The sequence below is a fragment of the Oxyura jamaicensis genome, chromosome 7 (assembly GCF_011077185.1).
Source record: "Oxyura jamaicensis isolate SHBP4307 breed ruddy duck chromosome 7, BPBGC_Ojam_1.0, whole genome shotgun sequence".
NCBI classification, from domain to species: domain Eukaryota; kingdom Metazoa; phylum Chordata; class Aves; order Anseriformes; family Anatidae; genus Oxyura; species Oxyura jamaicensis.
Genome location: NC_048899.1, coordinates 10180157 through 10192895, shown reverse-complemented (window position 1 = coordinate 10192895; position 12739 = coordinate 10180157). Strand labels below are relative to the sequence as shown.

The following is a 12739-nucleotide window of genomic DNA, read 5'->3' as shown; positions in this document are numbered from 1 at the left end:
GGACAGTAAAAGAAGTTGAAAACCTTCAATCATGATACTGGTATCCCCAGTATCTCCATCTCACTACAAATCTGGGTGATGGCAGCAGTAGTTCCTTTAAAGCAGCCTCTAGGGGAGCTAGAAGATTGTATCCAGGGATTTTCAAAGAAGCAAGGTAGCCAAATTTTGTATATTCTGTGTACCACAGCATGCTTTGTTAGTGTTAGATTTAATGTGCTGCTCACTCGAACTACCTTGCTCGCACTGGCCATAGCAGCCTGCCTGAAAGCTCGCTCAGTTGCTCCTCTCATTCCAGTCCACTTTTAAAAACTGGCTTCACTTCAACATCTAAGACAGGCATGGGTTTTTAAACAGACTCTGGAAAGAAGTTTGCAGCCCAGACAACCTCAGGTGACAAACAGCATGCTCCCTGGAGCTGTAGCAGGGACGGCATCACCGAGTGGGGTGGATGCCAGTGCACATGCCTACAGGGAGAGCTGCTTCCTTGGGAAGGGGCAGAACTGCACAGGGAGCAGAGGGCTCCAATAAGGAGGTCCTGGGGAAGGCAGGACCAAAAGAAAGCAAACAAAAAATAACAACTGAAAAAAGTGCCCTCCTTCAGCTTGTCATTTGGGCTTTCAGAAACCTGAAAAAAAAAAATCAGCTAGCTCCATTCTCTATTAACGATTTAGCTTCTGTCCCATAGACTTTGGAACACTGCTTCATGTGCAAATTTTGCTATCACAGCTAAAATATCTGCTTGTCCTCAAACTCAGTAGGCACGACTGCAACCTGAATTTCTCTACAACTCTCAGAGGTCTGTTCACTTCTCCTCTTGCTCTTTCCTGGGGCAGACTGCCCACCCTCCTGTGCTAAGGCTCACAGCCCATATTGGAAATAGAAGGGAGACAGACATATAGTACTGCATGGCCTTTCTGCTTCTGGTGGAGTTGCACATGGGAGGGAAAGATGGACTCCTACATAACAGCAGCTGTAAAGCATCATAAGGTACATGCATTCGAGAACACTGACAAAGTCTAAGTCATTCACATAGTGATAAAGAAAATTTTCATAGGAAAAAAAGTGCTCAAGATAAAAGAAACAAACAAAAAAAAAAGGAAATCGCCAGACAAAAAGCAAAATGCTTTTTTCAAATTGATGAAATGATATCAGTACGAGTCCATGTTCCTACTAAGTACAAACCTAAATGCTTTCTCTGCAAGCACCACCAAGTACAGAAATCAAGAGACTTCTGCAAACAATATGCCCTGAAAGCAAAGCAGTCAGATAACACAAGATGAAAGTCAGCCACCCACAAGTTTGGGATGGACACACAATGCAGATTTGTCAAATACAAAAGGAAACAAATCCTGCTGTCACAACCCCTGACTCTAACTCAGAAATGCTTTGCACACCGTTTCCACATAGATGATTAATTCTAAAACCCTTGAACTCAGAGTCTGTGGCAGGCTGGATAAAGAAAATGAAAGGCACAGGATAATCCTCACTTTCGAGAACATCGTGGAAATGCTTTGCGGGAACATCTGGGGTTGTCAACACTCCCCTTACACAGGGTGCAATGAGAGGTACTTGAACCAACGTGGCATGGAGCTAGGGTTTTGTTTGGATATGGCATGCTGGACCCCTGCACAGAAGTTTTGCTGTCTGCAGTGGGTTGCACCTTGCCTGGTGCTGCGAGGGAAGAGAGGCACCAGCAGGACCTGTCCCGTCCTCCCCAGCCAGCAGCTGAGCATGCCACGCATCTTCCTCTCCTGCTGGTCACAGAACAAGCCACCACCTTTCTGCCAAGACAAAGCTAATGCACGTCCACTGACATCAGGCATGTGCCATCGCCCAACTGTCCCTCATCATTAACCTCCTCCATTTGCAGTAGGCTCTGCTGCTTAAATGGATTGTTACTGCACACCCGTTGGGATAAAGGGAACAAAGCCAAAGCCCGAATTACAAGAATGACGGTTAGAAAAATTGTTCATGAGGAAACAAAAGCTTTCACTCAAAGCTTTCTCACTCAAAGCCTTCTGCAGCACTATGCTCTTCATGGCTCACTCTCAGGCACGTCTGCCCATCACTGGCTCAGCCCTACTTGCTACCTTGACATTAGTTCAGTATATTCCAACACAAGAAGCCTCTTGCAGCAGGTGATTTCTTTTGCATCCAGAAGAAACGGGACACCCTGGGTAGTGACTAAAAAGATAGCCAAGCCGATCCAACATGCCCAGCTTACCTTTGGACCATTTCCTGGTTTTAAGTGGTAGCCAAAAACAAGTTCGAGATTCACTACCTTCTCTATGTTTTCTTCAGCATCACCTGCAGAGTCCTGCCAAAACAAGGTAAAGTGAGAGCTCACGCCCACCCCAGACCTCCAGGAAGCAGAAACAAAGCCTTTTGTGGGAGCAGGAGTTTGCCTTTCCGACATTACAAGCCTGCCAGGTAGCACAAGGAGCCACCACTCTGCCCCTATCACACCTGGGAGGTGCTGGGTGGTCCCTGCTCCTCATCGAGCCACTCCTCGGCAGCATAATGCCTAGGTGGCCACCTTCACTGGAACTATAGCCAGCATGGCATGGCAGCAGTGCCCAGGCTTTCATTTTCCCCTTCGGGGAACAGTGCTTCACTTTATGTAAATTCGCTTTAAGTGGATTTCACTTTATAGCCCTGCAATAAATTATGACTAAAAACATTCCTTTAGGCTTCAGAATCTAGGATTGGTTGATTAGCTCCCAGAATTAAATCAGGCAAGTATCTGCTCCGGCAACCCCGAAGTTCCCAAACATCCCCTCCCTTTGCCATGGCTCTTGTTAGGGAGATCAGAAAACCAACAGGTTAGCACATGGCTAGCCAGACATTACAAATAATTCTTCTCCCTTGCAACGTCAATAAACCGAGGAATGATGGGCTCGTTCCTCGGAGGTCTGCCTTTCTTTGGAGGTGAGCAGTCAGCAGGACTTGTTCAAGGGAATTGCTCTTAGAAGTAATTTCTGATTAATGACAGCAAAGGAATTGCAACCAGCAGACTTCTAATTTAGAAGCACTGGTTCCATGACAAAACCTTGGAGCCTCATTGAAAACAAATTCTAGTATTAAACCACTTGTTCTGATGAGACCCATTGCTCCTCCACATTTGTCAAAGCAGTGACGGACCCGCTGCGTGAGAGGCTGCCTCGCCCTCCAGCCAACGGCAGGGAAGTTGAGACGTGAGAACAGTAAAATATTTATACCACCATGAGAAGCATTTCTTATATAAACAATCAGACTTACCTTAATTAACGGTGGAAAATGAAACAGATTTAGGTAGTCATGGGTTAACTTCTCAATCGCAGTCTATAAAAAAAAGAACACAACAAAATCAGATGAGCATTATTCAGTGTTGTATTAATACCACAAATACCAGCACAAACAACAGGGCAGTTCAGCATACGCTGTGCTTTTCATTGTAGATACATTAGGGCATGTGAGAGCAGTTTAAAATACAGCTCTGCTCTGGAAACTGTCTCGCTAGATCGACCCCATTTCGCATTCAGAGTCAGATCTGCTTAATCAGAAAAAGAGATGTTTGGGGGTTGTTTTGGTTGTTTTTATTTATGCTCAGTCAACCCAGGAAGCTGAAATCTTTCATTCTGGGCATTATTGACTTTATTAAGTTTCAATAATTTTCCCTGTAGGAAATGTAAATTAAAGATATCAGTAATGGTGTGTGCTATGGAAAAACAGCTGATGAGCAAAAGGGGAATAAATCTCTGTGACTTACAAAGATGAAGCTAAATTTGCAGGATTAGCAATTAGGACAGAAGTATCTCTTTACTAGTAAATTGTGGTATAAAGTCATTGAGACCCAACAGAATCCCTGACGCTGCTTTTAGCAAAATCTTTTTCCAAAGCTGACTGCCAGGAAACCTAACTATCTCCTGTGGCTACAGCATTAACGCTATTACTGCTGCTGTGATCACGTTTTCCAGACTACAGCTTTCTGAATTCATTGCAAACTTTAGGTATTCAGAAAAACATGAAACCCCTTGTCTAAGGGAGTTCTGTTGGTCAATGTAGGTTTTAAGTTACAGGCGAGATGTGAAAGCGGAGAAGTTCAGAGATCTAAGTTCAAATAACTTTTTCAATATCTGATCTTCTCTTAGCTGAGGAGAAATCTCAGGGAGCACTCTCTGAAGATACCCAAAGCTTCCTGCTGGGTAAATGGCCCCCTTAGACAAACCCCCAGCAGTACTGTTGGTCCTGCCCCAAACAAAAGTAAGAAGTGTGGAGGAGTATGAAGATCATGGCACATTTTTACACCTCATAAAACGTTCAGGTTGCTTTGGGTTCCAGAGCCATATAAATCTGGAACTCTGTTATTTTTTGTTTGTTTTTGTACCAAACATGCTATTTTGATTTATAACTTTTTAAAATTACTATTACTGTAAAACTGTAGAATCCTTCTCAATATTTACACTATAATTTACTCTAACTTTCAACATATACTATCAGATACCTTTAAATGGATGATGTGTCCTCTGGCAACAATTCCCATGTCCTTTAAATCCTCTTCTTCTAGAAGAAGCAATCGTTTCCCAGTGATATGATGTTCCTTAAACAATCTAGCATATACACTCATTTCACCAGAAGCATCGCCTTAAGATAAGAGAGGTTATTCAGAAATCCACAGGGCTTTTCATTGAGGGGAGAAAAAGATAAACAAAGGTATTTATATTCATGAATATGAACATGAAGGTACACATGAATAGCTTTTACCTTTTCTAGTAAGTTGTTGCATCCACAAAAACTGCAAAAAAAAAGAGTAATCAATCTTGAAATTCGTATCAGCAAAATTTTATATTATTGTTATTTGGAGCATATAAATATAATCACTCTTTAAAAAATTAATTTAAAAAATACTTATTTGGGATTACAGGACTCAAGATTTTCCAACATCAGTGACTGCATTGTTTTTACCTGCCTTCTACTTTACAACCGTGTTCCTTAATTTAATTTTATGAGGAATAATAGGACTGAGGCAAAAAGTTTAGCAATCTGTCATGTGATAAAAGGGCCAAAGTCAAGCAGTAGCCAGGGCTATTTTCACTTTTGCTCTGGCATTCGTCTCTATTTTAGGGTTTTCAGCCTTAGCTGAACAACCCCATGTTGCACTACACAAGGAGAGTGCCAAATGGGACATTAAAATCACTATGGCACAGTGGCATGCTAGAGACAAATCATTGATATTAGTTCTTTGCATTTTAACTGAGCATAAGAGTAAAAAGAAGGCTACACCCCACTGAAGCCCTTAACCTTCAGTTAATTTCCATCCCAGCAACATGGAAACCTCCAAACCCATTTTGTCTTCTCCAGGACAAGTCTTGCTTAGATCTTCTTGCAGCACTTCCACATTTCCTTAATGATTGTTTAGGAATTCAGTGCTGGCTGCTGAAAACTTGCAGCACAAATTTTCTGGGCGTTGGAGAATGTGGCTATTTTATCAGGGTCACTTAGATCCTTAATTTGGGACACAAGTTTCCCCAAGCAACTGGCAGTACAATCTCACCCAGGTATTCTGATCCGACTTTCGGTCCCTCCATACCCACCACAATTTGCTGGAGAGCTCCAGCAGCGCAACGCCGGCCGCGTTAGCACAAGATACTCACCACATCTTCTTCAGTCCATGCACAAATATCAAAGGACGGCAGCAGCTGTGTGAGAGATACGGATTGAAAAGAAAACCGTCTGACTGTTTGTCTCCCCTCCACCCAAATTTCACTCCCGTAGACAATTTTACTTGGTTCCTTTTCTCCTGCGAAGGGGAGGCTGTTGGGCTGTGACTCCCATACTGAGAGCCCTTCGCATGGCTGACAGCCTGAGCCCTCGGATTCAGACCGATCGCGGGCTGACTCTCCAGCTATCTCGCCTCTGGTTTCTGATGCTACGGGAAGGCTTTTGCTTTTGTTACATATTTGATACCATCTGATTTCTGCAATGAAAATAATGCTGTGATTATGACACTCTCCAGAACAACGGGTACTTTCTGCAGAAGGAAGTAAAGCTGCCACTAATCAGTAGTGAAAGCAGAACTTGGAGTCAGGCCACTGTAGCTAGTCATCCCGCAAGGACAATTCTCCTTTGGCTTCTGCCAGCGCTTCGTAACTGCTCGCCTGAGGCTCTGTGAGCGCCGAATCCCCAACCCATCCATGGTCGCAGCCCGTGCGTGGTACATGTGCTGTATGCACAATGCCGTTAGCTCTTGAAGCACAAAGGAAACCACAAAGACGCACAGGAGGATGGGTGCGAAATTCTGGGACGATATGGAAGCTGACACAGTAGAAGACCTCACTGCAATACTGATTTCTGTTTTACTCACTCAGGAATATCCTATCCCAGGCTTCACCTTCTTTACATTTTTATCTGGATAAAGGGTTAACATTAATTTGTATGTACGCATTTGGACACTCAGCGTCTCCCAAAGGCTCAATGTCATGATGCAGTTGCAAACTTAGTTGATGTATTTAACACTGACTCAAAAGAGAACCAGGTTGGTTGCCCACCAGCCCTCATGGGTTTGTTTTGTTACCTCCTGTGGGCTCTACTGGCCCACAAACACTCCAGCCCCCAACCACAGGCCAAGCATGCCCCCCCAGCAGGCCTTCACCCTGCCTGCGTCCAGTTGAGCACCGATCCCCCAGGGCAGGGCTGCCCATTCTGGTCCAGCTGGAGCACCTCCCTGGCTCTCCAGGCACCAAGACCAGGCTCTAGTGTAATCCACCCACAACTTCCAGACATGCCCTTTGCAGTATCCATGTGAAACTCCCACTGAAGAGCTTTTGGCTGCCTGATGCCCCATAACTTTGCATCCGTAACTACAACTTTTTTATGCCCAGCCTGACTTGAGGACTCTTCAGACCCTCTTCCTCCTGCTCCACCACCACCATCACAGCCAAACCTTGCTGGGCACAAACCATCCATGAGACCAGCCGAAAGCACCTCTGTGAGAAGGACCTGCCAGGCCCTCACACCCATCCCTTTGCTCACTGCCTCCCCAAAGTGGACAGAGCCAAAGGCATCACGGTGAAGTGGCAGACGGGAAGATGTGCTAGCTAGATAAAACGAGACCTTCCTGACTTTTTGACTGAAAATATGGTGTAGCAACCTACTGCTAGTCAGGCATACCCTAGGCCACCAGTTACCTGCAGCCTGTGCAAGAGTCTGCGGGGCAGAAGTAATGCTGGGGTAACATCTGAGCACGAGGGAGGTCAAGTGGTCACCACAAAGATCCTTATGAAGGCAGTGGGGTTTGCTTTTTGTGGGTATTTAATAGTCAAATGGGCTGGTGCTGCATGAGGAGCCTGGTAGAATGACTTGTATGATTAAACCATTTACTGGAGAAGTCCAATATTGTATTTTTGGTTGCACAATGGATTTTTTCAGGTTTTCCCATGTTTAAATATAACCAGAGGCAGAATATGTTCTGTAATATTTCAAAATTCAGGAAAAAAAAAAAAAGAAAGAAAAAAAAAGATGGAGAAATGTCATATACTGAGTAAGATAAAAAATGACTTAAACCGGCAGACAACAAGGAACCTCTTGAAACATCAGCATTTTACACAGGGACACAGATGCATAAAATTTACTGTCAAAATGTTTATTGCAAAATAGAAGTTTGGAACAGAGAGAAGCAAAGAAAAAAGTTCACATCAAAAGAAAGTTTATGACACCAATTGAGGAAATTGAATACATTGCATGGTTTCCTTTTTGGTTGTTTGCTTTGTTTTTACACTGGAAAATCAAATCCACAGTGTGAATAAAACAAGACATCATATGTCAAGTGCAATAAAGAGAGTAACTGACGCTGCAAGGTTTTACCACACAGTAGTGTAACATCGCATGTTCCACACAAATTATATATTCAGTTTACAGCACAAGAGTTTTGGCACAGGCATTGCGCTCATCATTGTTTTTTCAGAAGGGAGAAAAAAAAATAACACTGTGAAAATATTTTCTATTCAAATTTCATTTGTTCACACTTGAAGTGTAAGTAGCATCAATTTCAATTATTCAGTACAAAACTTTTTCAGTAGTGCAAAAGCAAGAAATGCAGTGGACTATATCTGACTTTGAAAGGCATTATGAATATTTAGCACACAATATAAAATGTTTAAAGAAGGTTGTTGGTTCTACAGTTTTAAAATTTAATCTTCACACATCAGAAATCTCTGTGCAGATTTTACAGTGTACACTAAGTTGAAGTCTGGGGGAAAAGGGAAAGGATTCTCCTCCAGATTCCTACCAGTGCATTTTAAGGGCTGTGAAAATTACTAAATGAACTTATCTTTCTACCTGAACATTCTACATAGGACTGTAGTTAAAACCTCTGTCAAGTTAGAGGTCGTATTAAAAACCTGTAAAAGCTGCCTGATTACAGAAAAAGGAACTACAGTACTAAAGACACACAGTAACTCTGCTGGATACTGAATAGCTGTATGCACACTACCGACTCACTACTGTTGATAGCAATATGAATCATTATTGCAACATGTATTTAACTCAGAATAACCGCTTTAAGATCCAGAAGGAGAGGGAGTCAACACCTAACAAAACTGCTCAAACAATAAACAAATGACAAGTCAAGAACACGACTGTGCGACAAGGACCTACTCCAGACCTCATATCCCAAAAGCCCTTCACATCTAGAGGGGATGAACTCCAAGCCAGGCATCCGACCAGCCTGAGGATGCAGCACACCTACACACTGTACCTCAGAACACTTGCTACTCCAAGGAATTACTGGTGTGATGGTCACAAGAACAAACAGATCAAGAGTTCCACCCCGTTAATTCCCCCCTGTTTTTTTTCCCCTGTGCTGAAGGAAAAGAAACGAAGTTGGGAGTTAGGACACCCTGTCTTGGTCCCAGCTCACCCTGCATCTTTAAGCGAGCCAAAAGACTATCCTCACCGTTCTTCTCTTGGGCCACACATCCAAGTCAATGCTGGCAGTACAACAGCCTGCTAAAAATGAGAAGTCCAGGCCCATTTCTTGCATTTCCCCTCTGTCAACTACAGCAATACTATTTTACTGCAGATACCTGCAGAGCACTAAGGAAGGTAGAGAAATCTGGGATCCCAAAACGCCCAGTGGGGACAAGTGTGCTGAGAGGCCTATGAGGCATGGGAAGGCACCATGTGGCAGTGGACGTTGTGGTGCTGACACAGGCAGAAGACAGACCGGGCTGTACTGCAGAGCAGTATCAGGTGTGGAAGACAAAATATTCTGATCTCCTCCAACCAACATACCGGCCCTACAGAGACACTTCCAAAATCTTTAGCTAGCTAGGAGCGTAACAGAGGCAGAAAAAACACAGCTGATGCTCACATATGATTTTTGGCTTGTAAACTGCAGACACCTGTTATGAAAGCCATCGCAGGAAAGTAAAAATGCAATCAATACCATTCTTTTCTCATAAGCAGAGCCAATATCGTAAGTATAACACTGTCATGAGGGAACCGCACCAACAGTGTGTGTCATGTTATCCTTAACTTCCTCTACAATTCACAGACCTTTGCTACTCTGAACACACAAGCAAGTTTTATGAGTTTATTTTTTTTTTTTCCTTAATATAGCTTAATTTGCTTTGAAAAATAACGTGTGGTGAAAGAAAGGGGAAGAGTAATTTTTTCTTTCTTTTCAAAAAATAACTGGAACTAAGTAAATTGTAGAAATTTCTATGAGGATGCTACCAAATTCTGACAATATTTTGCTGAAATAAGTTACACACACGGGTAATAAGCACCAAAAATTTGTTAAGAGACTTAAATCTTGTCATTTTATAACTAAGAAAGCCATACTACTTAAGGACTATTTTCAATTCTGTAAAGATTAAGGAGTGGATTTAAAAATTCAATTAAAAACCCACACAAATATAAACGTGCATAAAGTGCTCTGAGAGTGTCAGATGCTAAAAAGTGCAAAACATCAGTGCTATATACAGATATAGTTTTGAACACTAAATGTATTGAACCAAATTTCATTTTCAGTTAAACTTGTACAACACTACACTGCATGTGTGGTACAGTAATCTACACACAATGACACATCATAAGATCTTAAGTGCACCTATTAGATTACACGAATACATCAAATTCTCCTGTGTGCAATGTGGCAGGTGGGTGTTAGCGGACGTAGACTTACAAAAATAGTACAAATCTGCACTAGAAAAAGCCTATTTGCTTATATTTCCATTTTGTTCTTTGCCCTTCAACGTCCCTTGTTCTCCCTAAAGTCAGGTTGCTCTGATGGACCTAAAATGCCATCCCTATCTGTGCTGAAGGAGCATGTTTCCTCCTGGGATACACAGTAAGCTTATTACATCATTTAAACTATGATTCTATCGTGATAGAAGCTTCCTGATACACGAGGGTTAACTTCAAGCCAATGGGTTTGCATGTTAGGAAGAAGGGGACATGAGGAATAATATCCTACGGAAACTGAGCGTTTGGGAGGGACTAGCCCTGTGAAAACCGAGCAGAGCAAGAGAGCTCGGACTGAAGCGCTCGCTGCCTCACAGGCTACCAGACCAGTGCTGATGCTGAAGAATAAAACAATCCTCTCACATCCCGAAGAGGTGCCCACTCGTCACTCTGGGAAAACTCCTTCAAAGAACTTTCTCTTTTGTTGTCTGAACGTGTAATGATTTCAGGCCTGCTGTTATCTAATGTATCTATTTTTCTCTAAGCTATCTACAAAAACACTCACCATAATACGTAGGTTAGAGCTGTGTAACAGACAAGCCTATAATTAAAGAAGCCACTCAAAAACAGAAGTTTTCATAAAAGAAACCCCTCCAGTAATTGAGAATGGGATTTTGACGACTTATCCCCACTACAGCTGAACTAGACAGTAACATTTTTCTTTTGAAATGCTGCCCTTCTTCTTTGGGCAAATATTTTACATCAGCTTCCTTTCTAACCTGCATTTCTGTTTGCGCTGGTTTCCCTCCCTCCTCCTGCATCACTGCTAACGGGGTCATCAGGAGAAACGTACTCACTGCTCTCAACACAAGTGCCTGGCAGGCAATTATTGTAGCAGATTGTTACACACTGAGTTTTACGGTAAGTCATAACAGCAGTGGCAATACTTTAAAAGTGATTTAGCTACAAAAAATAGATACTCAGAGACTCGTAAATATTCCTCACATTACTGCCATCACTGAGAATTTCACACAAGCCACAGTAGTAGGGCCCAAGCTGAAATGTCATTGTGACTTCTCTTTGTCCTTTCGTAAGGATAGCTAGCACACAGGGCTTAAGAGGTGCAACAGAATCAAAATTTGCTAACACCCATTTTTACTCTCAGGTACAAGAATAAGTCCATCAAAGTTAATGAGGCTTCCTGGATTTACATCAACATAACTGAAAATTAGCTTCTAGATCACAATATCTGATAATAGATGCAGAGGTCTGATTGCAATTCGCTTTGCTAGAGTGAATTATATACACATGCACACACACGCGAGGGGAAAAAAAGAACATTTATACAAATCATCTACTAATAGGGATTATCTAGATTCTGCTGCTATTCAGTTTTCAAACTGTGTATTTAACTAACCCCTCTATTTCTCTCAGCCAAGCTCCCCTTCTCCCAAGACATGTATTTGTGACTTCCCACAAAACTGCCTTGAAAAAGGCTTTAAATTAGAAACACAGCAAACCCCTTCACTGCAACAGCAAGAAAGATTGGATTGTAGAGAATAGCAAATCTGGAAGTACAAATATATTCATGTGATTGACAATTAAAGGGGTAAGGAAAATGACAAAAAACACAAAAGAAATATTTGAAGTACATTAATGGCATTAAAAGCATTGAAGTTTCCCCCAATGTTTTCAGATCTTAAGTTTATCAAGCCATAGTTTCTGTAATCAGGCATCAAGAATTATAGATATAATCATGGTTCTTAATAGTAATCTCAATTACTTTGGAAAGTTTAATTCCAAATTTCATCAAAGCAGAAATAAGTCAACACAATCTAAACAAAAACAACGTCTTTCTACACACAAACATGCTCAGCCAGGAAAACATCTTTTTTTCTTTTACAGGATTTGAACAGACCAAACTGACAGGATTCTTGTTCTACAACTTTATTGGTTTGCTTTGCTAAAACCGATTTCAAATTTAATTCTATAACTGATTTCATTCGCTGCTATCATCTGTGTCATCAAAATAATCATCATCATCACCATCGTCATCTGACCAGTCGAATTCACTGAAACCCAAAGCCATGTTGATTTTCTTTCCTTTTCTCATAGAGGTGGTTTTAGAAGAATTCTTTTTGGCTTGCATGTTTATCTGCATTCCAGAACGCAGGACAGATCCTGCTTGGTTCAGAGAGAAGATATCCCCAAAGCCCGTCATCATCAAGGCCTTCAGACTTTGGTTCATGCCAGCTACCTCCCCGTTACTTGTTGCTGTGATCTGACATGACATCTCTGCACTGTTTGACTCCTCTGTTTTAGATTCAAAGTAAGACTCCTCAGACATTCTTGCAGCAAGAGGTAAGAAAAACTATTTAAAGGAGGAAAGGACAGAGCAAAAGTGAAAGTTAGAACCAATTTTAAAAAATCAAGGAAAAAGACACCACCAGATTAGTTGGCAATAAACAGAAGCATAACGATTAGTCAATCTCAATATGGAGATCAAGAATTCAGACAGCTTAATTCTGTGGTCATTGTTCTTAAATGAAAATGCAAAATCACTGAATCACATGGC

General features: G+C 41.9%; 1 protein-coding gene across 6 annotated transcripts in view; it reads right to left on the bottom strand.

The window, feature by feature from the left end:
- MAP3K20 (mitogen-activated protein kinase kinase kinase 20) overlaps positions 1–12739 on the bottom strand; it is a 90981-nt gene that overhangs the window by 15634 nt on the left and 62608 nt on the right. For 5 of the 6 annotated variants that reach the window (XM_035331159.1, XM_035331160.1, XM_035331157.1 and 2 more), the window contains 5 exons: positions 5634–5678; positions 4744–4774; positions 4484–4623; positions 3259–3321; positions 2225–2317 (listed from right to left, as the gene is read on the bottom strand). In XM_035331159.1, the coding sequence (XP_035187050.1) occupies positions 2225–2317; positions 3259–3321; positions 4484–4623; positions 4744–4774; positions 5634–5678 (372 nt within the window). Of the gene's footprint in view, positions 1–2224; positions 2318–3258; positions 3322–4483; positions 4624–4743; positions 4775–5633; positions 5679–7600; positions 12536–12739 lie in introns of those variants that run through there. The other variant, XM_035331161.1, reaches the window with a different exon arrangement.